The 22,693-nt window shown below is 35.9% G+C and overlaps 1 protein-coding gene across 6 annotated transcripts in view; it reads right to left on the bottom strand.

The window, feature by feature from the left end:
- Nucleotides 1-1,754: 1,754 nt before the first annotated feature.
- ICE2 (interactor of little elongation complex ELL subunit 2) overlaps nt 1,755-22,693 on the bottom strand; it is a 72,782-nt gene continuing 51,843 nt past the window's right edge. For 4 of the 6 annotated variants that reach the window (XM_055319914.1, XM_055319915.1, XM_055319917.1 and 1 more), the window contains 4 exons: nt 11,698-11,782; nt 10,398-10,448; nt 6,690-6,948; nt 1,755-2,926 (listed from right to left, as the gene is read on the bottom strand). In XM_055319914.1, coding sequence (XP_055175889.1) covers nt 2,804-2,926; nt 6,690-6,948; nt 10,398-10,448; nt 11,698-11,782 — 518 coding nt within the window. In that variant the 3' untranslated portion in view covers nt 1,755-2,803. Of the gene's footprint in view, nt 2,927-6,689; nt 6,949-10,397; nt 10,449-11,697; nt 11,783-21,147; nt 21,192-22,693 lie in introns of those variants that run through there. The other 2 variants (XM_055319918.1, XM_055319919.1) reach the window with 2 other exon arrangements.

Below are 22,693 nucleotides of genomic sequence, written 5' to 3'. Positions count from 1 at the left end.
ACAGAGTTAGAAGGTGAACCACACTACCTGCTGAGGAGAGAGCCTGATGCAGGACTAAATCTCAGGACTCTGGGATCATGACCTGAGCTGAAGGCAGACGCTTAACATACTGAGCCATTCAGGTGCTCCAGGAAACGAACATTTTACCTGAACCCTTTCTACTCTATATCCACACTCATCCTTTTACTTTCTCAGTGAGTAATATCACTATTTACCCAATATCCCAAATGAGATATTGGGATTTCTCTGGAAGCCATATTTAATTCTTCCTACCAACTGCTTCACTAAGTTATTTTTTTTCTCCTGTCCCTTGAGCCCATCCCTCTTATTGCTTCAATTCTGGGCCTTCACCATTTATTTTATTGTAACCCAGGTTTCCAACTTTTCTCCTTCCCTACAGTCTTTCCCAGCTCTATTTCATTCTCTAGATTAACGCTAACAAGAGCTTTTTAAAAAACCTATGTCATCATGTTTGTTTGTTTTTTAATTTAAAGTCACTACTGGTTCCCACATTGCACAGGACAACATTTAAATGTAATAGTATGGCATGTCTGTCCCTGTCCTATCACTTTTTCTCTCAAATCCCAAGTTCAGAGCCTACAAGCTTCATCTCGGACAACTTTCCTTAATTATCAGGTTCAGGTTATATGACTTTCTTATATTACTTTGCCAGAGCACTTACCCATAGATTAGTATCGTGTCCTCCACTAGAATGTAAGCTCCTGGAAAAAATAAAATCTATCCTTGATAACCAGATATTCATTTATTCATACATCCAACTTATATTTACTAAGCAACTACAAGACAGCATTACCAAGTTAGGTGTTTGTTACATAATTGTGAACAAAACAAATATGTTCCTGACCTTGCATAGTTTTTAGTCTATTCAAGAAGAAAGATAGTAAGTCAGATAAACTACTGCAATATAGGCAAAAAAGAATATTATGAGAGTAACAACCGGGACCTACTTTAGATTGAGTGGCATCCAAAGCAAACATTTACTGGACTAATTTTTCCCAAGGGGTATGTATAAATTGCATCGTCACCATAGGTATAAGTGGACCAGGTTCATCACATCCTTGCCAACACTGACTCGCTTTGTTGCCACAAATCTTCAATTAGTAAAAACTGTAGTATGTGCAAAGTGCAACAAAGTGCAGAATGAGGTATGACTGTACTAAAATTAAGGAAAAAAACACAAACATAATCAACTACATGTTATAAAAGAGGCGTGGTTAAGTACAAGTGAAAAACTAAGACTAGATTTATATATATTATCAGGGTTATTCAAATGTATGGCTAAGATAATTTCAAAATAGTTACTTGCAAGGCCACACATTTTATTAAGTAAAAAGTAATGTTAAAAGTAAAAAGTCAGATCTTTCTGGTATTCAGGAGTCTGAAGAAATCACTGTGTAGCTTTTTTAAAAGAGCAAATTCCAAGGGGATTCCCTGCCTCTCCCTTGGTTCACTGCCAAATGAGTCACAACTAAAATATTTCTGGGATATGGGAATATGGGACAAAGTTCAAAAAAAAAAATCGTGTCCATTTAAAAAAAAACTCATGGTTTTAAAAAGGGAGTGGCAGGAGGAAATTATATGTTAAAATATATAAAAAAATCTTAATATTTACTAATTAATTTAAAAATATTTTATAACAGACTATAAAAATCAAAAATAAAACTTGGTAGTTGAAGATAAAAACTATTACTTATAATAATAGTTGAGAAGATTTCTCAGACCAGTTTCTTATATTAATATAAAACACATTAAAAAATTCCAAAAACAAAGTAGATATATTACTTTGGATTACAAAACTTGTATTTTACAAATGATGCACATATTTCTGAAACTTTAATGCTCATTAATGGACAAAGATACAAAAATTGAATAAGTCCATTCGTTCTTAAGTCCAAACTGGCTATAGTAACACCAGGTGCTCACGAGCTTTGCCAAATTCATCTTTGTGGTCCTAGGACATTTAATCAGTATAGATGAGGAAAAATAGCTTACATTTTACCATACATTAACCTTGTCAGTTGAAATAATGAAATTTTTTTGGGAAACACAATCATCTCTGCTTTCAGCAGCATATTTCAACACTAGGCTGAAACTTGTGCCAAGAGAGAGGGATCCATCGCCAAACCTATAACACACATGGAAGGCTGTTTTTTTCTCAACTGATGATTGACCAACAAGAAATCATTAACTTGTGACTTTTCAGAGACATGGACTTGTTTATTTTTAATTTTGATATTTGGCTTGTGCAACGGAATTTCATCAAGTATTTAAAGATGTTAACTTTATTAACTTGCAACAATCATCATTTTGAAGTAGTATATAAAAACTGTCACAATGGGTCAGAAGCAAGGTTTATATTGGCTCAGAATTCTGACAGTGGCAAGATTCAACTTTCTGAGTCAATGTGATAATTCATATTATTAACATAACACACAATGATAAATATTGCTCTTGAAAAAAGTAGATTATTTTCCTATTTACAGTTTTTGGAAAAGGTCTACTATAAAAATACTTCTCTTCTCTGTTTCCCTGCCATGATAATGTTAAAACATATCTAGATTCTCCTCAAACATCAAGTGTTAAGGGTGTAACATTCCATTTTACTGAAACACTCCTTCACGTAGCCAATATATTTTTTTCAAGGCACTCCAAGAACTCTCAAGGACACTAAAAGAAAAATGTTCATCTTATCCACTGATCTTCTAGGCATATTTCCCCCTCAAACTTTTCTAAATTGAACGTTGTTACAACTAGTTTTTCTTCATTTTCCATGATAGAGTCCTTAAGTTATTTTTCTTTTATTTGGAGCTTCTCCTTCATTTTCAACTTGCTGAGGAGGCAGACTGTTGGTTTCCATAGAAACTGGATTCCTGCGGCTGCGTGTAGGCATTCTTGTTCCACCAACCTAAGAGATGAAGTAACGAATAGTTTTAACATGTTTACAAAGTATTTATATACAGTCAACTCTGTATTATTTATACATGTACTAATTACTTTGCAAATGGTCCTTTATACGTTTTTAATCTCCAGCCCCCTGGATGCTTCTAAACAAGCTTTAATCTGACACAGTTTAAGAAGCGAAACTTTCAAATAGCAATCAGAGAAGGAATAGGTTAGAGGAGAATGGAGAGAAGTGAAGGGGAAAACCATTCTCTGTGTTAAATCTGGAAGAGGCTGAAATGTTAAATTAGAAAATGGTGGAACAACAGGACTTTTCTGAGCGATGTGTTTGCAATAATGACATAGGTCAGGAAAAAGGAAGGAATGAAAAATACAAAGGGAGAGGAAGAAAATACAAGAAAAAGGTCTGAGGTGGTAAAGAGGGAGAAAAAAATTACAAAATGGAGAAAGGGACAATGAGTAAGAAAAACAGTAGTCTATATAGAAAAAGGGGGAAAAATAAATGTGAAAAACAGGGAGGCAAAAGAGAAAAGAACCACAGTAAAAAGGAAAAGATGAGGGACTAAAAGAGAAGATTCCTGCAAGAAAGAAAAAGAAGTGGGAAGAAACACCTGGGAGGAGACTCCAGAGGAAAAAAAAAAAAAGGAAGAAAGAGAATGGGAGGAATAGTTTGTTGGGGTGCTGCTGGTTCTACCTTAATATCGACTCCTCCTCAGCACACAAGGAGCTGCCCATTCTCACCTTCTAGCCCACCACACAGACTACAGATATGAGAAGGCGTATTCTTAGGACACAATCCTTTGCTAACTGTAGTCCTGCTGAAGGTGAGATCTGGAAATCCTGTCATCTACGTGGCCACTGAGACAGCACAGTTTTTAAAAGGGGCGATGGAGAAAGTCAGCCCTTGGAGAAAAGGGCCAAAGCTGGAAACCTAAAATCATTTGCCCAGAGCCTGTCCATTTCTGCCTCTATTTTCCCTGGCCATCTTGCACCCTTTGTTTCTTCACATCTTATTCAGTGAATTACAGATCTGATGGTGATGGGTGAGATGGTTGCTGCAGCACAGTCATATTCCTAATATATCTGATATATTAGCATTACTCCAAGGGGTTACTGGCTCACTAAAGAATGAATCAGACTCCAGCTTCCCTAATATGTTATCTCTTCATAGGCATTTTTTGGTTTACTGTCAGATAACCAGAAAGGAAAAGCTCCATTTGGGATTGGAGTCTGCTAGTGTATTTGTCTGAATCCTATGAACTTTTCTAACACACTGATTAGAACAGAGCTCTGATTTTTAGATTATCTACACTACTGCCCACTCAGCTAGTATTTACTGTAAGACTATACTGACCACTCTGACTGCATCTACTACATTGTGGAGGAAAGTATTTTGAAACTTCTATTGTAAGATTGTGTGTGTGTGTGTTGTGTGTGTGTGTGTGTGTATAAAATGACTGTTTATTATAGAAGTTGTAGAAGGAGAAAAGGGATGGTCACAGAGCCTTTGCAAAAGGACTGGAAGTAGAAGTCGTCAGGAGTAGCATAGGAAGCAAATGGGATTCTCCTATTAATCTCTTCTCCATGAAGTAGGAGGCAGACATAAACTCTACTGGGGGGTATCTCTCAGGGTTAGTACCTAAGGCACTACACAAATATGAGAAGTGAGTTCAAGTGGACAGGAACTAAAGGACTATATCAAAGACAGAAATATTTGGTATCTGGGAGCCTGGGTGGCTCAGTAGGTCAAGCATTTGCCTTCGGCTCAGGCCATGATCCTGGAGTCCCAGGATGGAGCCTGTGTTGGGCTCCCTACTCAGTTGAGAGTCTGCTTCTCTCTCTCCCTCTGCTTCCCATGTGCCCCACTCATGCCCTCTCTCGTTCACCCTCTCAAATAAATAAAATCTTAAAAAAAAAATTTGTTATGTAAGTTTTTACACCATGAAATGTGTGCATGATTTTTTTTTCATATAGGGTCTTACTTCCTCAGGTTTCCTGAAGCTTTAGTCTTTTCCCATTGCTGCTAAAGCCAGAAACCCTAACTGCACTTACCTTGACTGGTTTAGAAAGTCCCATTCCCATGGCCTCGCTAGGAGAAAGTAAGGGAGGAAGGCTGAATAATGCTCAACAAACATAGGGCTAGACTGTAGGGAGATGTGTAGGAAATCACCAAAAATTTTCAAGGGATTGAAAACATACCAAACCAAGCATTAATTATCTACCTATCTATTGTACCTAACAGCTGGGTCTTAGATCATTTCACTAAGGATTTGTCCCTGGCACTGAATACATGAAGTACCTTAAAAAATATAAATCAGCAACTGCTCAGTGGTATACATATAAATGAATTGTTTAATTTTGGATTGATGTGCCCAAATCTTGAACATATGGTATTGTATCAGAGTATTACGCCAAAAAGGAGTAACTCATCCCCGTATATAATTATATGTCACAGGTGATAGACTATAATCACAATTTCTAAGTTAAAAGGAGACCATTATACTTGAAAATATATAAATGTTTCAAGAAAAGTTTTCAATTATTATATTTAAGTTAGCGAAGAAAATTTTACTGTAATAAGCTATAAAAATCATTACTCAAATTAAATTTAAACTGGAAATAACCAACCAGAACTGTAGATAAGATGGTTTAAAATATCAACAACTTCATCCATTCTTTCATTTGTCGCAACTAATTAACCATATTTATACATATCCATGGCCGAAGTTAGCTAAGAATGTACAAGGAGTTTTCCTTCCTAAAAAGATCCTCCCAAACAGTAATATTAGGGTAAAACACTGAAAAACATAAACCTCATTCACTGTAAATTATTTAAAGGTCCTCAGTTTTTGCATTCTAGCTATTTCTAAAAGGCCTTGAAAACATTTACAGATTAATATAACATAGAAACAAAAGAGAACAGAAGATATCCACAGGATACACAATTGATAGATGTTCTGAGAACACATATTGAGAAAATTACAGAAGTCAAATAATAATTTTGACTCCAAGGTTTTTGGCAGCATGGAAGGAAAATACACTTGGTTTTTATTTCCTGAACAACAGATTCATTTGTATAGAACAAAACTTTTCCTACAGCTAAACCCAGATTGGAATATATTACATGATATAAAGAATGAGTGACATGGTGAAGAGTATCTCTAGCCATGGCTTTATAAAAGTCCCAGTCAGAAAAATCATTCAACTGGTATTTCTGGGAAGGATTCTATAAACAGAGTAAAGTTAATTATAACTCAATAAATACTGAGTTACACAATACTTAGCAAATAATTTAGTCCTTAACAGTTTATTGTACATTTAATAAGATATTGCATTCACTAATTACTAACACTTTTTAATTTTTCTATATCCTACTTATCAATTTTTAATTGTATCATCATAATTTTATTGTAAGTATTCCTCTGCAAATTGCCTCAAATATTTAATAAAATGAATCAGCATATATAAATAAGAATCACAAAAAAAATATAACTATGTTTTTCACAAGAACACAGGGAGTTAGCTTATTCCCACTGGGCAAGCCATAGAATTTTCTTTAGTTGACTTACAAACATTACAGAAACAGAAACTTCCACTGACAATGACTGGATTCAGTAAAGCATACTTTATCTACCCTTCTTATGGATACAATTTCAAGATGATCTTGTGATTAATGTGGACATGAAGTTGAAATATTGTATCGTCAATGAAATACATGAATAAATAACCTCATGGAACATTTAACTGCAAAAAAAAAAAAATCATACCTTTTGCTGTGGTGTGGGACCTAGTGATTTAGGTGGAAAAGTACAAGGTATTCTTCCGTGATGGATATGATACGGTAATAACAGACTGGGATCTAAAGGAACCCAGGGAACTGACAGACTGGAAGGCACACCGGGAAGGCCGCAATGTGTTTTGTGCAAATTGTACGCTGTCCTAGTAACTTTTCCATCAGAGGTCTTGTAGATCAGGAGAGAAGAATCTTCTGCTGCATGAGACAACAAGTAGGAACCCTCCTGCAAGCTAAATCATACAAGGAAATTCAACTCACTGGTTCAATGGTTCACTGGTTCACTGGTTCAAATGGTGTCAATTTCAACAGCATATTCTTAATCGTGGTTTAAGAATTGACAACAATTATGGGAATGGAATACTGCCTCTAAAAATATTTTATGACCAAGTAAGATTTAAGAAATCTTATTTTTAGTAATATTTTCATGATTTTTAGGAAACTAATTTTAATTGTTACTCCAAAGTTCAGGATACATAGTTTCTTTTTTCAAAATATTCAATAATTTAATGTGAAACAGTCTAATTCTCTAATCCACGCACAACATATACTGAAGAGTATTTCATGAGTGTACATACACAATATTCCTATACAGAGACCACTTAAAAATATTTTATTTATTTATTCATGAGAGACTGAGAGAGAGAGAGGTAGAGACACAGGCAGAGAGAAGCAGGCTCCATGCAGGGAGCCTGATGTGGAACTCGATCCTGGGACTCCAGGATCACGCCCTGTGGGCTGAGGCAGGTGTTTAACCGCTGAGCACCCAGGTGTCCCTACAGAGACCATTTTAATTCATTCAACAAACACAGCTCTTGCTTTGTACCCAGTAACACAAAGCTTAAGAGATATAAAAATAAAGTAGAAGTAAAAAAGGAACTTAGTTTAAAAATAAAGTGGAAGTAGGGGATCCCTGGGTGGCTCAGCGGTTTGGCGCCTGCCTTTGGCCCAGGGCGCGATCCTGGAGTCCCGGGATCGAGTCCCACATGAGGCTCCTGGCATGGAGCCTGCTTCTCCATCTGCCTGTGTCTCTGCCTCTCTCTCTCTCTCTCTCTGTGTGTGTCTATCATAAGTAAATAAATAAATCTTTAAAAAAAATAAAGTGGAAGTAAAAAAGGAATAATCATAATACAATATGAGGTGCTGAGAATAGCAACCATAGCAGCTGATAGGTACTGAATGTTTTTTTTTTCTGAATGTTTATCATGAGCTAAATAACTACTGTTATACTGCTTATATCCATTTTATTATTAAATCCTCCACAACAAATCTTCAAGGCAGAATATTAGTAATTCACTCCATATCACAGAAAAATAGATATTAAAAATACTAAGCAATCTGCCCAAATTCTGATTGCAGGGAGATATAAACCCAAGTAGTTCAATCCATAGGCCATACCCTTAATCATGATCCTCTACTGTTAAAATAATCACTCCTGTCAAATACCAAATCTACATTTTCCTTTTCTCCTTAGAAAGCTTAAGGAATTCAGTGTATCAACATAAAGAGCTTTCTTAGGATTTTACATTCCTATTTTACATAGCTCAAAGGTGCTAAAGAGAACATCAGTTCTTTCCCATATCATTTAAAATAAGAATTAATCATACTTTAGTTATATGCATCTGCCTACAAACCTGATAAGTTATGTTTCCATTAATTCTTTTAAGCAGAAAAGTAATGGCTTTTCTGCTTAAAAAGGAGGTTCAGAAGTATTCTTACCCCCCGGAGAATTTTTCTTCAGAAACAATCACTTTCTTATTTTTATATAAGGCAATGAATAATAACTGATTTGGTAGTAGGAATAAATAACATTTCAAAGATTGAGGTTTTATTGATCAAAACCATATATCTTAACTACCTTCACTAAAAGTGAAGAAAGTTTTGGTTTACAGAGAATTCATGGAGAATGAGAAACTTCAGGGAAGAGTATTTTAGAAATGCTACACGGTGTAATGTACATGGATGGATACTGATTACGGTAGGCAGAATGATGACCTTCCAAAGATGCCTACATCTTAAACCCTAGAAGCTATAAATATGTTAAATTACACGGCAAAGAGGGAATAAGATAGAATTGGAATTCCTAACCTGTTGATTTTAAAATGCTTAAGATTTTCCTGGATTATCTTAGTGGGTCCACTGTAATCAAGAGTCCTTCAATGTAGACTAGCGAAGCAGGAGGGACTCAGAGGGGAGATTACAACCATGAAAGGAGTCAGAATAATGTGATGTGAGGACTCAACCTGCCTTTGAAACTCTGAAAAAGGAAAAGGGCCACAAACCAAGGAATGCAGATGGCCTCTAGAATTCACAAAAGTAAAGGAAAGAGACGATCACCCAGAGCCTACAGAAAAATTCAGTCCTGCTGACACATGGATTTCGACCCAGAAGACCTGGTACACTTACAGAATTGAAAGATAATAAATTTGTGTTGTTTTAAAACACCAATTTTGTGGTAATCTGCCTTAGTTACAGTAGAAAACAAATATACAAACTAAGATATTGATAAGATCTCAAAGAGCATTTGACAAATTTCATGTATAAGTATTGTGCTTCATATGAAGAACACAATAGACAAAATTTCTGCCACAGAACTGAAAAATATCTAGGACATCACTGAACTCATCATTTTATAAATCAGGAAACTAATAGGCATAATAAGTAGAGATTGAGAACTTTGAGATTTTTCACTTTTATTTCAGATTCTTGAATTGTTTTCCAGTTTATCTTTTGGTAAGGGCATAACAGAAGGAGAACAAAAGTTCATATAATAAAACAGTCTGATAAATAACCAGGTGGAAAATTCATATTCTGAGATTTCTCACAGACTTGATGATTTTTTGAACACTAGCTCTATGTTGCTTCCTTATCCTGAAAATGTAAACAACATAGCTATGTAGGCTCCAAAATATCCATATCCTAAGCTCCAGAACTTTTGTATATTACCTTTAATGGCTTCCCAAATGTGATTAAGGTGCAATGAGACAAAGGAAGCGGAAATTTAAGTGACGTGTTTGGAAGATGGAGAAGGAGGCCACAGTCAAGGAATACAGGCAGCCACTAAAAGGTGAAAATCGGGATCCCTGGGTGGCGCAGCGGTTTAGCGTCTGCCTTTGGCCCAGGGCGTGATCCTGGAGACCTGGGATCGAGTCCCATGTCGGGCTCCTGGTGCATGGAGCCTGCTTCTCCCTCTGCCTGTGTCTCTGCCTCTCTCTCTCTCTCTGTGACTATCATAAATAAATAAAATTTAAAAAAATTAAAAAAAAAAAAAAGGTGAAAATCAAGACAAGGAAATGATTGCTCCCTTAGAGCCTCCAAAAAGAATCAGCCCTGCTGCTACAAATTTAGTCCAGCAAAAGTGATTTTGTGTTTCTGACCTCCAAAACTATAAAATAAGTTTGTGCTGTTTTAAGCCAGTAAATTTGTGGTAATGTGTTACAGTGGCATATGGGAACCAATACAACAGAGTCTTATAGAGAAATGTTTAACTGCAAGCAAGTCAGATACTATCATATTCTATTTTTTATTTTTATTTTCACAATTGCAACCTTGACAAAATAGAATAAATTTTGCATTTCTGGGTTACATTCTATGATCCCTAATAGCATATATTCAAACTTTCTCTGAATTTTCACCCAAGAAAATCACACATATCAATGCAAAATGTCCAAAAACAACTTACCTACTCAATTTCTTTAGAATGTGTTGGAGGATGTTAAATAAACTTGAAATCCTATTAAACAGAAGAAATTAATGTAAAATTAAAAGTATTCTTAACAATTATAGCTCCTCAGAAAGAGAAATACCTTCACTAACAAAGAAAAAAATAGAAAACACAGAATAACATTATTTGATTAAATTATAATCTTTTTGTCATTTTCTGATTTCTCTTCAAAATCATAAAGTAGTTGGCCTGTGTGAATCAGAGCAGTTGCGAAGAGCTCACTATTTTATATTCAGAACTAATCTGCAAAAGAGTTTGCCTTTTAGAGATGGTGGTGAATTAGCTTTCAAAGAAACTGAGAAGTCTTTTAAATGTGTGATGCCAGAGAAGCCACCGAGTGGCAGCAGGGTAGTTATTTCTTTAGTATCTATTCTAGACTTAAATTTATTTCCCCTAGTATTTATTTAAAAATGGGTTTCATTGGAATGGTGGGGCGGGCAGTGAGTAATGTATGGAAAAGCCTTCTTATTCGTGTAAAGAAAAAGTTATTCCTCAAAGGAGGCAGTCCTTATAATAGAAGTGGACATTTTTAAGAATAAGCAGAGAATTCAAGATTGAATCTGAGACCCTTCAAAAAAAACTGTCAAGCTCCAAAGCAGAAACTCTGTGACCAGTCTAAGTCAGGACAATTTCCCATCCTAATGGGCAAACATTAACTTCCAAGGTTGTCACTCCAGTTCACCTGTGTGCTCTGGAGTAAGTCACTCTAAGTTCCAGTTTCCCCACACACAAAATGGGGCTAATACTACCACCAGTCCTTCCTAGAAAGCTGTGAGATATAAATTAGATTATGTTCCTAAGTTATTTTCCTTTGCATTTACGTATTTGGAGTCCTGAGCACAATAAACTCATTTATATGATGTACAGTAATATGTGGCACAGGGGAAACTTTAAGAAGTTAGGATGTCTAAATAAATGTATATATCTTTTAGAGCTAAGAGTCTATGACTCTTCTGTTCTTTCCCATCTCTGAAAGTGGTGCTCCCATGCACCTCTCAGATGGTGGGCTATTACTCTTTTTCTAGCCTTCTTTGTCTGAAGTAGAAAGGCTGGTGCCACTGGCATTTGATTTAAATTGAAAAGGGATATGATTAATATAGATGGATAACAAACTGGGCCAGGGGAAGCCTAAATGCAGAAAAAGATTAAAAGTCTTGAAAATAAATGATTTAAACTTACCCAATATTTAGAAATAAACAAAAATTAGTCATTATATTAATAAGTTTTAAAAATCCCACCACAAAGTAAACTGTCTTACTTGAGTGCTGAAAGTTTTTCTTTTAATTCTTCTGAGGTAATTTCTTCTAACAGAAAAAGTTTTGAAGTAAATGCATCGATGTGCCCTAAAATAAAATATCAAACTTCAAAAAGAACAGTTGCAGTATTTAATTTTTTTAATTTTTATTTATTTATGATAGTCAGAGAGAGAGAGAGAGAGAGAGAGAGAGAGAGAGAGAGAGAGAGAGAGGCAGAGACATAAGCAGGCTCCATGCACCGGGAGCCCGATGTGGGATTCGATCCCGGGTCTCCAGGATCGTGCCCTGGGTCAAAGGCAGGCGCCAAACCGCTGCGCCACCCAGGGATGCCCAGTTGCAGTATTTAAAAAGCAAAAGTTATCCAGGGTCCTTAGAGAAGTTTTTACAAAATTGTAACTGTAAAGGAACTTTACCTTCTAAAAAGAGGAGAATTATACATTTTATTAAGTTTATTAAGTAAAGTGTTTATTTTTCTAAAAGATTTTATTTGAGAGAGAGAGAGAATGAGGGAAGGGGCAGAGGGAGAGGGGGAGAGAATTTCAAGCAGACTCTGTGCTGAGCAGAGCCTGATGTGGGGATGAAATCATGAGTCAGCCACTTAACCAACTGAGCCACCCAGGAGACTCCACACTTGGTTTTTTTTTTTTTTTTAAAGATTTTATTTATTTATTCATGACAGACATAGAGAGAGAGAGAGAGAGAGGCAGAGACACAGGCAGAGGGAGAAGTAGGCTCCATGCCGGGCGCCCAACGCGGGACTCGATCCCAGGACTCCAGGATCGCGCCCTGGGCCAAAGACAGGTGCTAAACCGCTGAGCCACCCAGGAATCCCCAACACACTTTGTTCTTAAGATAAAGATTAGATTATAAAAATCCAGTTTAATTATTTACAATAGCCAAGACAAGGCAACAACTTAAGTGTCCATCAACGGATGAATGGATAAAGAAGATGTGAGAAACACACACACACGCTAAAATATTATTCAATCAAGAGAAAGAAGGAAATTATGCTATTAATAACAACAAAGATAGACTTAAGGGCATTATGCTAAGTGAAATAAGACAGAGAAAGAAAATACCACATGATATCAATTATATATGGACTCTAAAAATAAAAGTTAAACTCACAGAAACAGAGGAGAAAAGTGGTTCCCAGAGGCTGAGGGAGGAAGGAATAGGGAGAGGTGGTAAAAGGGTACAAACTTTCAGCCACATAGAGTCTGAGAATCTAAAAAGTATAATATGGTGACTATAGATGATAACACTATATTGCACAATTGAAATTTGCTAAAAGAGAATTTAAATGTTCTCAAAAAAGAAAAATCAAAACTATAAATATGTGGGGATAGAGGTATTAATTAACTGGATGAGAGGAATCACTTCACAATGTGTATATATAGCAAATCATCATGATGTAGACTTTAAATATTTTACAATTTAATTTGTCAATTATACCACAATAAAGCTCAAAAACAAATCTGGCTTTTAATTACAGCACACCATAAGATTCTACATGGTTACAAAAAGAAGTCTGCTTAAAGTCTACTTTCTTACAAACATAACATAATTCTAGAATTCAAGAAACAAAGTAGCAAAAGAGGACACTTCAATTTTAAAAAGTAATGTGTATGTTCTACAGCAAAATAAGTTAAGATAGTACACTTAGGCCTTGAAATGTATCAAGGAAGAATGATATGAAAGCACTGAGTTAAATGTTACATAATCAAGTCAATACAAAAATCATGCTATTGTACTAGAGTTAAAAACATCAATTAGTATGAAAAGAATTTAAAACTCATGCTGAAAATAGCATTTTTTGTTTTATTTTGAACTTGTAATATTTAGTTATCAAAACACATTACTGGGAAAGCTAATGTTAATCACTGGGACCAAAAAAAAAGCACATATCTCATTTTCATATAAAGCCTCCTTTTGATTACTTTGTATTCATAGAAAGAATTGGAAACATTTTCACCAGATGTTTTTCCTTAAAACAATGAATCTATTTTTGCAATGCCTACTTGTTATTTCCTATGCCAAGTTTCAGTTTTACCTCAGCATTTCTAATACTCACTATACAGTGACATTTCTAGTAAGACACATTTTAATGCTTTAATAACTGTAGAAAGAGAATATTAAATACAATAAAACATATTTAGACATTTACTAAATATGCCCTTGAGCAGATTAACAAGTCTTAGCTTTTTAAAGAAATTTCAATTAAAAAATATGTATTATAGTATGTCAAACATGGTCAGCCAAAAAAACCAAAAAGAGAACACCATACTAAGTGCTATGATGCCTACTTCCTCAAGGAGTTAACAATTCTCTCAATATTGGAGTATTTTCACCTGTGGGCCTTAAATGACACATACATGTGGTTGAAATATTTATCTCCCTGGCCCTTGGGGCAGCTAAGCAAGGCTTGGGATGGAAAGTTTCCTGGCCACTGCCCTTCAGCCAGGAGCTCTTTTGTGTATCACAGAGAGCTATCCAAGTATTTTTTTGTGTGTGTATCAAGGTTGGGAAACACTCTTTACAGAGTACAAATAAAACCTTTATATAATACAATTAAAGACTATATATATATGCATCCAATCATACATTTATACATACATACATACACATACATATACATATAGTCCTTGCTTTGTATGTAGTATGGGATGCTAAAAATAATCATACAAGCTGAAACCATGCAGGCAATTTTAATGATCAATGGGAAAAGTTACAATTGTTCCAAAACTTAAAAAAATTTGTCAAAGGGTGCCTGAGTGGCTTAGTTAAGCATCTGATTCTTGATTTCAGCTCAGGTCATGATCTCATCATGGTCATGAGATCAAGCCCTCATCACGCTCTATATTCAGTGGAGAGTCTGCTTCTTCCTCCCTCTCCTTCTGCCCCTTCCCCTACTTATGCAGGTGCATGCACACTCTCTCCTTCTCTCTCACATAAATAAATCTTTAAAAACTTTTTTTTTGTTGTTGGGGCACTTGGTTTCGGCTCAGGTCCTGATCTCAGGGTTGTAAGATGGAGCCCTCTATTGGGCTCTGCACTCAGGGTGGAGTCTGCTTAACACTTTCTCTCCTCTGCTGCTCCTCCCCTTATTCTAAAATAAATAAATCAATCTTAAAAAAAATTTTAGATTCATGATCCAAATATGAATTCCTGATCAATTATAAAGGTATAGGGAAATAAAAAAAGCAAAACTAATATTTATTTAGTACACTGTAATTTAATACATTAAAAACACTGAAAATTATTTATAAAAAACTCAAGAGCAGTTTGAACACTGCTTGTCACTTCTTCTGGAACAACTTATGATAGGAAGCAAAAAATCTTTCCTATGCCGTGGATAGTCATACTCCTTTCTGAGTTAGGATCAGATGCCAACATTGTATCCTTGTGCTTCACATGTCAAGAAATATCTCCCAGAGTTCCTTTCATGTAAAATCTTATGCTGTCATCACTCTTAATGTCACAACCACTTTCCTCATTTATGTCCATAAGTTTGCCTTCACTAAATTCCTGTGGTGGCATATCTAGAGTCTCTTGAAGATCAGTGGTGTCAACATTCCCACTGTCAGCTGTTTCCTAACTCCATTTATATTCAATTTGAATTTTGCTTCCAGTAGTATCATTTTTTCCTTGCTGTGCTTTAATTATTGTTGGCTAATTCTTTGATTATCCACTTTTATAAAATTACATGAGTCTATCACTGGGGCATAAGGAGGGAACACAAATACACAGACTGTTTTGTGTGTATGAACTCAGTAAGAGGTGCACAGTGACTAATGACAGAGTTTGGAAAATGTGACATGACTGGTCACTGGTCATGATGTGCATCTGTTATTTTTGTAGTGACATGTAGACTGAAAAGTCAGCAGTGAAGTCTGTACTTTATGAAATTTGTTATAGTTAATAGACTGTAGTAACTGAAATTGGTGTATCTCAGAACTGTGCAAAACCAAGGCCTACCTTATGTCAACTATGTAGAATTGATATAATTAAAGGATTAGAAGGTTCTCTTATTGTGAAAGATTACTTCGGGAATTTTCTTTAAGGAGTATCTCTTAATGTTTTTATGGGACATGAAGATAAAAAAATGCCACAATCAAGGGGAAGAGAACATGTTCACAGTAAAGCAAAGCAACATTTTTTAAAAAAAGTACATTTATTCTACATGAAAAAGAGACTATGAGCTATAATAATTAGCAGTCCTCAAACTAGCAGCATCAGCAGTACCTGACAACATGCTAGAAAGGCTAAGTTTGGGTCTCCATCCAGACCAATGAATCAGACACTATAGGGTCAGGAGCAGCAATCTACTTTAACAAGCCCTACAAGTGATTCTGATGAACCACCAAATTTGAGAATTACTGAACCATGTCCTACAAACCAATGTGCTGCTCTTCAGTTAAAGTAATTGAGATCTTACATCACTTTGTCAGGTAAGACATGTTTGAATCACTCAATCATGCAGATAAACTCTACTCTCACTGTTTACTCCAAAGGATCTAATGTACTACCCCTAAATATGATTTTTTGATGAGAAATCAACCAAATTTCCTTGAAATCTTGAGCTCATAGGGCTGGATAGGGAAAAAAAACGACAAATACTTAAGTTAAATGGAGGAGTGGCTAGCAATGGTTGGGAGGAAAACTCAGGCCACAGTTGAGGAAGGATTATGGTGTATGAGTGCACGGGAAAGAAAATATAAGCACTTGAAAAGTTTCTGGTCAAGACTTTAAGAATTTAGTTTCTAAACAGCAAAGTCATTTGTTTTAATTTACACTGATTAGTACTGTCACACAGAATGCTTCATTTTTGTTACAGCTGATACCTCCTCGCCCCTCCCTCAATTCTTCCTTAGCCTTTTCAGTTTTATGGCAAAGTTAGTAACACTTAAAAAATGTGATTCAATTCTGGTCCTGCCAACTGATAAACTCTGTATCTATGTGTAAGTTATTTAATTATTCTGAACTTTTCTTTTTTGCATATAGCTGTGGTCTACACACATTAAAAACTGTTCATCAGTAGCACTTAGACAAAAATTTTTTGAAAAACGAAAATAATATACAAAGTATAGTTGGCTAGGCTTTCTTTTTTTTTAATTTTTTATTTATTTATGATAGTCACACAGTGAGAGAGAGAGAGGCAGAGACACAGGCAGAGGGAGAAGCAGGTTCCATGCACCGGGAGCCTGACGTGGGATTCGATCCCGGGTCTCCAGGATTGCGCCCTGGGCCAAAGGCAAGCGCCAAACTGCTGCGCCACCCAGGGATCCCTTGGCTAGGCTTTCTTGTTTTGAGAAATCTTGGTTTAAAACTGTGTGATAGGGATCCCTGGGTGGCGCAGCGGTTTGGCGCCTGCCTTTGGCTCAGGGCGCGATCCTGGAGACGCGGGATCGAATCCCACGTCGGGCTCCCGGTGCATGGAGCCTGCTTCTCCCTCTGCCTATGTCTCTGCCTCTCTCTCTCTGTGTGTGCCTATCATAAATTAAATAAAATAAAAATTATTTAAAACTGTGTGATAGGACACCTGGGTGATTCAGAGGTTGAGCGTCTGCCTTGGACTCAGGTCGTGATCCCAGGGTCCTGGGATCCAGTCCCGCATTGGGCTCCCTGCATGGAGCCTGCTTCTTCCTTTGCCTATGCCTCTCTCTTTCATGAATAAATAAATAAAATCTTAAAAAAAGAATAAAACTGTGTGATACAACTAGGATGGATTTAAAGTCCATTTATTTTGCTATAGGTTTTAATGGCTGCCATAGCTAAAAAAGATACAATGATACAAAGATCCACATAAAACAAATGCCTTATTGCTGGGCTTCCTAGAGTGACACCGATTGTTTTTAACATCATACACCAATAACACAAAGCTTTTTCTCTAATTTCTCTTAGTAAAAAGTCCATCTTCCCTGATGTTAACCAGTTTTTCTTATAAATGTTAAGATAGGGGCTACATTCCTATTCTTAAGGTTCTCTGGAGGATTTTAAAAGGTTTTTTTTCCCCCTTAATCTGATTCCAAGTTTTTGAAGTATAGAGATGTACAAGGTTTTTGTTTATAATAAGTGACATCTTTTATTTTTGGCAACAAAATCATAATTAATATACCCAAGGATGCTGTATGGCATAGCTCTGGGGGTGGCCATTCATATGGAACTGTCTCCCTAGGGGTGTGCTATATGAAGATGGTGAAGATTTTTTCAATATTTTATGTGACAGGATTGTATGACAACATAAAGAGACAGTACCACTTACCAATCCACATACTTAATATGAATAATGTTTAATTGTTATTTGGAGAAAAAAATAAGTTATAACATTCTCTTCCTATATCCCAGTGGCTTCTTATGCACAGCTAAAGACAGTAAAAAGAATAAAGTAATTGAATTCAGTGGTTTGTCTTCTACCACTTCCACTCTCCTTGACTTTTACTATTCCTTTAACCAATTATCAAAGGCAACTTCACTCATTCTAAACATAATTGAGTATCTCCATGTGTCAGATACTGTTCTAGGAGCTTGAGATACTAACAGTAAACAAGAAACACAGAGACAGGCAATAGATATCATAAGCAATTAAAGTATATAATTTGTTAGTGGCAACCAGGAAAGGGATTGGATATACATTTGTGTGGATGAAGGGTAAAGAAATCAACAAATAGAAGAAGAAAGAGACCCAGAGATGTTAACCTGGCCCCTGGGGTTGCTTTTCTCCGGAAAAAGCAACAAAAGGCTAAGAAATGGACCAGGGCTTTCAACAGTCTCTAAGGATCACAGGAACAAAAACTGGATTTTAGGATCTATCAACGAACTGAACATCTAAGCTCTGAGTTGGGACCTTGTGTAAAAATCAGTCCCCTGGGTTTGGTGAATCTCTAAAAGATCATAGGATTCAAAATACAGTTGTACTCATGGTTAAGACTTATAGCAAAAGGATATAAAAGAAGGAGAAGGAGGAGGAAGAGGAGGAGGAAGAAGAGGAGGAAAAGGAAGAGGAGGAGAAAGAGGAGAAAGAGGAGGAGGAGGAGGAGGAGGAGGAGGAGGAGAATGAGGAGAGGAAGAAGAAAGAAGAAAGAAGAAGAAGAAGCAAAAGGAAAAGGTGTGCGGAGTGAAATCCAGAGGAAACCAGGTGAAATCTGAGTCTCTTTTGAGTTTCTGTCTGGGATGATGAAAAAGTTCTGGAAGTGGATAGTGGTGACAGCTGCACAACTCTGCGAATCTACTTAATATCACTGAATTGTACTAAAATCTTTGCTGAACTGTACACTAAAATGGCTGAAATGGTAAATTCAATGTTATTCTAAAATATGTATAGTTTATCACAATTAAAAAAAAAAGTCCCTTCCCACTGAAGTCACATAGGGTGCACTTAATTCTTCCAGAAAGTTTTTTTGAAAGTTCATTAGCAACTCAGCACTCAAAGTTTTTAGTTGGGGGGCTCATCATGTAGGTGCCCTCTGCCTAGCACATACCAAAATTAGACTCTCAAAGGAAAGCAGATGTTCAGAATAAGCTGAATAAACACACATTGTACAGTACAGGTACTATGAGCCATCCTTATCAGCTAAAGAAAGTCTTATTATCAGTACAGGAACAGTTTACTAGGCATGTTCCTAGATACCAGCTAAGGGTCAGCCTTGCAAACAGGTCTTTTCAATGATTGGCAGTGTCAGTCCGGTTACATATGCACAGATCCTGAATAGCAATACCCTAGCAATAAGTGGGAAACAGACTGGTCTTTCTAGGGTCCAAAGTCAAGCTTCAAATTATCTAAATTCCTGCAATGGAATTAAGGTGAATCAAAAGTAATCCTGTCTAGGGAAAGATAACATTTTAACTTTCTCATTATCTCCACAATTTTTCATGTATAAGAGCTGGCCTTTGATAAAGAAGAACCTGGCATACGATGAAACATGTAATAACAATTAAAAAAAATGAAACATGTTATGAGATGAATTGCATGCTTTGCAAAGGACCCACAGTACCTCAGAACATGACCTCCCTTGGAAATACGATCATAGCAGATATAACAAAGATTAACATGAAGTCATACTGCAGCAGGGTGGACCCTTAATCCATTATGACTGGTGTCCTAAGAAGAGGAAAGAGACACACAAGAAAAAGATGCCATATGATGAGGGAACCAGAGAAGTGGGTGATGCATCTATAAGCCAAAGGTGCCAAAAATTACTGGTAGATACCAGAAGATAGAAAAGGCAATGAAAGATTCTCTCCTACAGGTTTCAGAGGGAACATGGCCCAATAACACCTTGGTTTTGTATTTTTCGCCTCTAGAACTACGAAACAAGAAATTTCTGTTTTAATCCATTTAGTTTGTGGTACTTTGTTACACCAGCCCTAAAAAAGAAATAAACAAAAGATAACAGAAAAGACACATAGGAAATCTAGATAACAGAACTACTGAACACAGACTTTAGAAGAGTTTTGCCTAATAGGCATTAGGAAAGAGAGAATTTCTGTAGAAAATTATAATCTATAAAAAAGAACCAAAAGGAAAATCTAGAACTGAAGAATACAGTAATTGAAATTAAGGACTCAAGTCATGGGTTAAATAGTGTTAGAGACAGGTGAAGATGGAATTAATGAATTAGAAAAAATATCAAAAATGATGCATGAAGAGCCAAAAGGAAAGGTAAATAAGGAAAAGAATGCAAAGGATATTAGGGTTATAGTCAGATATAACATAATGTGAATAAAATCCCAGAGGAGAAAAAGAAGAATGGGGAAGAAGTGGTGTTTAGTGACATAATGACTGAGAATTCTCCAAAATTGCTAAAAGCTATCAAGTCACATATTCAAGGAACAATATAAACCCCAAAATGAATATTTACAAGGAAAACCTAAGTATATTATAGGAAAATTGTTGAAAAGCAGGGAGAAGGAAAAATTTAAATCGACCGGGGGGCGGGGGGGAAGGATGGATAACTGACTTATCTTTCAACAGAAATGAAAGCCAGAAATTGATGAAATATCTATCCTTCCAGAATAAAGGTGAAATAATAATTAAAAAAAAACTTTTTGATAAATAAAAGGGAGTCTTCGTCACTAAGATATCTATAATAAAGATAATACTAAAAGATATGAATTATTTCTCTTCAGGTACAGAAAAATGATACTAGATAGAATCAGAGATATGAGAAGAAAGCATTAAAAGGGTAAATATATAATAAATGTAAATAAATATCAAATGTACACAAATAATGTACAGAAAAATAAAACACTATTTAATGAGGATAAGTCAGGGATACATGTTATAATTATTAGAGTAGCACTGTCCAACTGAACTTTTTTGTGATGATGGAAATAACTGCACTGTTCAATATGGCAACCAGGTGTAGCTTTCTAGTATCTGAAATATGGTTAGTATGACTGAGAAACTGAATTTTAAGTTTTATTTAATTTTAATAAATTTAAAATAGTTACCTATGGCTAGGAGCTACTATGTTAGGACACCTCTAGAGTAACCCTTAAAAGAGTAGTAAAAGAATACATTAATTACATTAATATAGAACTATGCTGTTAATAAAGGGAAAAAATGGAATAAAAAATAATGCAATTCACATTATCGCACTAGGACAAAAAAAGCCCTTAAAACTATGAGTTAAATAGAAAACATATTAAAATGGGTAGATATAAACTCAAATTTATTAGTGATGTGTAGTAATTTATTACAGGTACTATAGACATTAAAGATCGTAAGAGGATATTATAAAGACTTTTACACCAATAATTTTGAAAATTTAAAGAAACTGAACAAATTTCTTAAAAACATACACAAGTTACAAAACTGATGCAAGAAATTAAACATGTGAATGGCTCTAAAATTAATTTAAAAACAGAATTGATAATTAGAAGCTTCTCAAAAAGGAAAACTTTAGCCCATTGCTTCCTAGGTAACTTGTACCAAACATTTATTTGTAGGAGAAATAAAAACAATTTTATAGAAATTCTACCAGATAGGAGAAGAAGGAATACATACCAACTAATTTTACAGTATAAACATAACCTTAATATGAATACCTCGGCAAGATGTTATAGGCCAATCTCACTCATAAACACAGATGGCAGAATTAATATTAAAAGACTCCTAATTCTGGGAAACGAACTAGGGGTGGTGGAAGGGGAGGAGGGCAGGGGGTGGGGGTGAATGGGTGATGGGCACGGAGGGGGGCACTTGACGGGATGAGCATTGGGTGCTATTCTGTATGTTGGCAAATTGAATACCAATAACAAATACATTTATTATTAAAAAATAGAAATCACCAAAAATATTAAACACTAGAAAGTAAAAAGATTCTATAGGTACCTACTTCATACTTCTTTGCTACTATACACTGAGCTCCGCCCTCCTCCCCTTCCACCACCCCTAGTTCATTTCCCAGACTTAGGAGTCTTTATGTTCTGTCTCCCTTTCTGATATTTCCCACACATTTTTTCTCCCTTCCCTTATATTCCCTTTCACTATTATTTATATTCCCCAAATGAATGAGAACCTACACTGTTTGTCCTTCTCCGATTGACTTACTTCACTCAGCATAATACCCTCCAGGTCCATCCACCTCGAAGCAAATGGTGGGTATTTGCCGTTTCTAATGGCTGAGTAATATTCCATTGTATACATAAACCACATCTTCTTTATCCATTCGTCTTTCGATGGACACCGAGGCTCCTTCCACAGTTTGGCTATTGTGGACATTGCTGCTAGAAACATTGGGGTGCAGGTGTCCCGGCGTTTCATTGCATCTGAATCTTTGGGGTAAATCCCTAACAGTGCAATTGCTGGGTCATAGGGCAGGTCTATTTTTAACTTTTTGAGGAACCTCCACACAGTTTTCCAGAGTGGCTGCACCAGTTCACATTCCCACCAACAGTGTAAGAGGGTTCCCCTTTCTCCACATCCTCTCCAATATTTGTTGTTTCCTGCCTTGTTAATTTTCCCCATTCTCACTGGTGTGAGGTGGTATCTCA

Source organism: Nyctereutes procyonoides, unplaced genomic scaffold, assembly GCF_905146905.1.
Source record: "Nyctereutes procyonoides isolate TBG_1078 unplaced genomic scaffold, NYPRO_anot_genome, whole genome shotgun sequence".
In the NCBI taxonomy this organism is placed as follows: Eukaryota; Metazoa; Chordata; class Mammalia; order Carnivora; family Canidae; genus Nyctereutes; species Nyctereutes procyonoides.
This window is presented reverse-complemented; position numbering and strand designations above follow the sequence as displayed.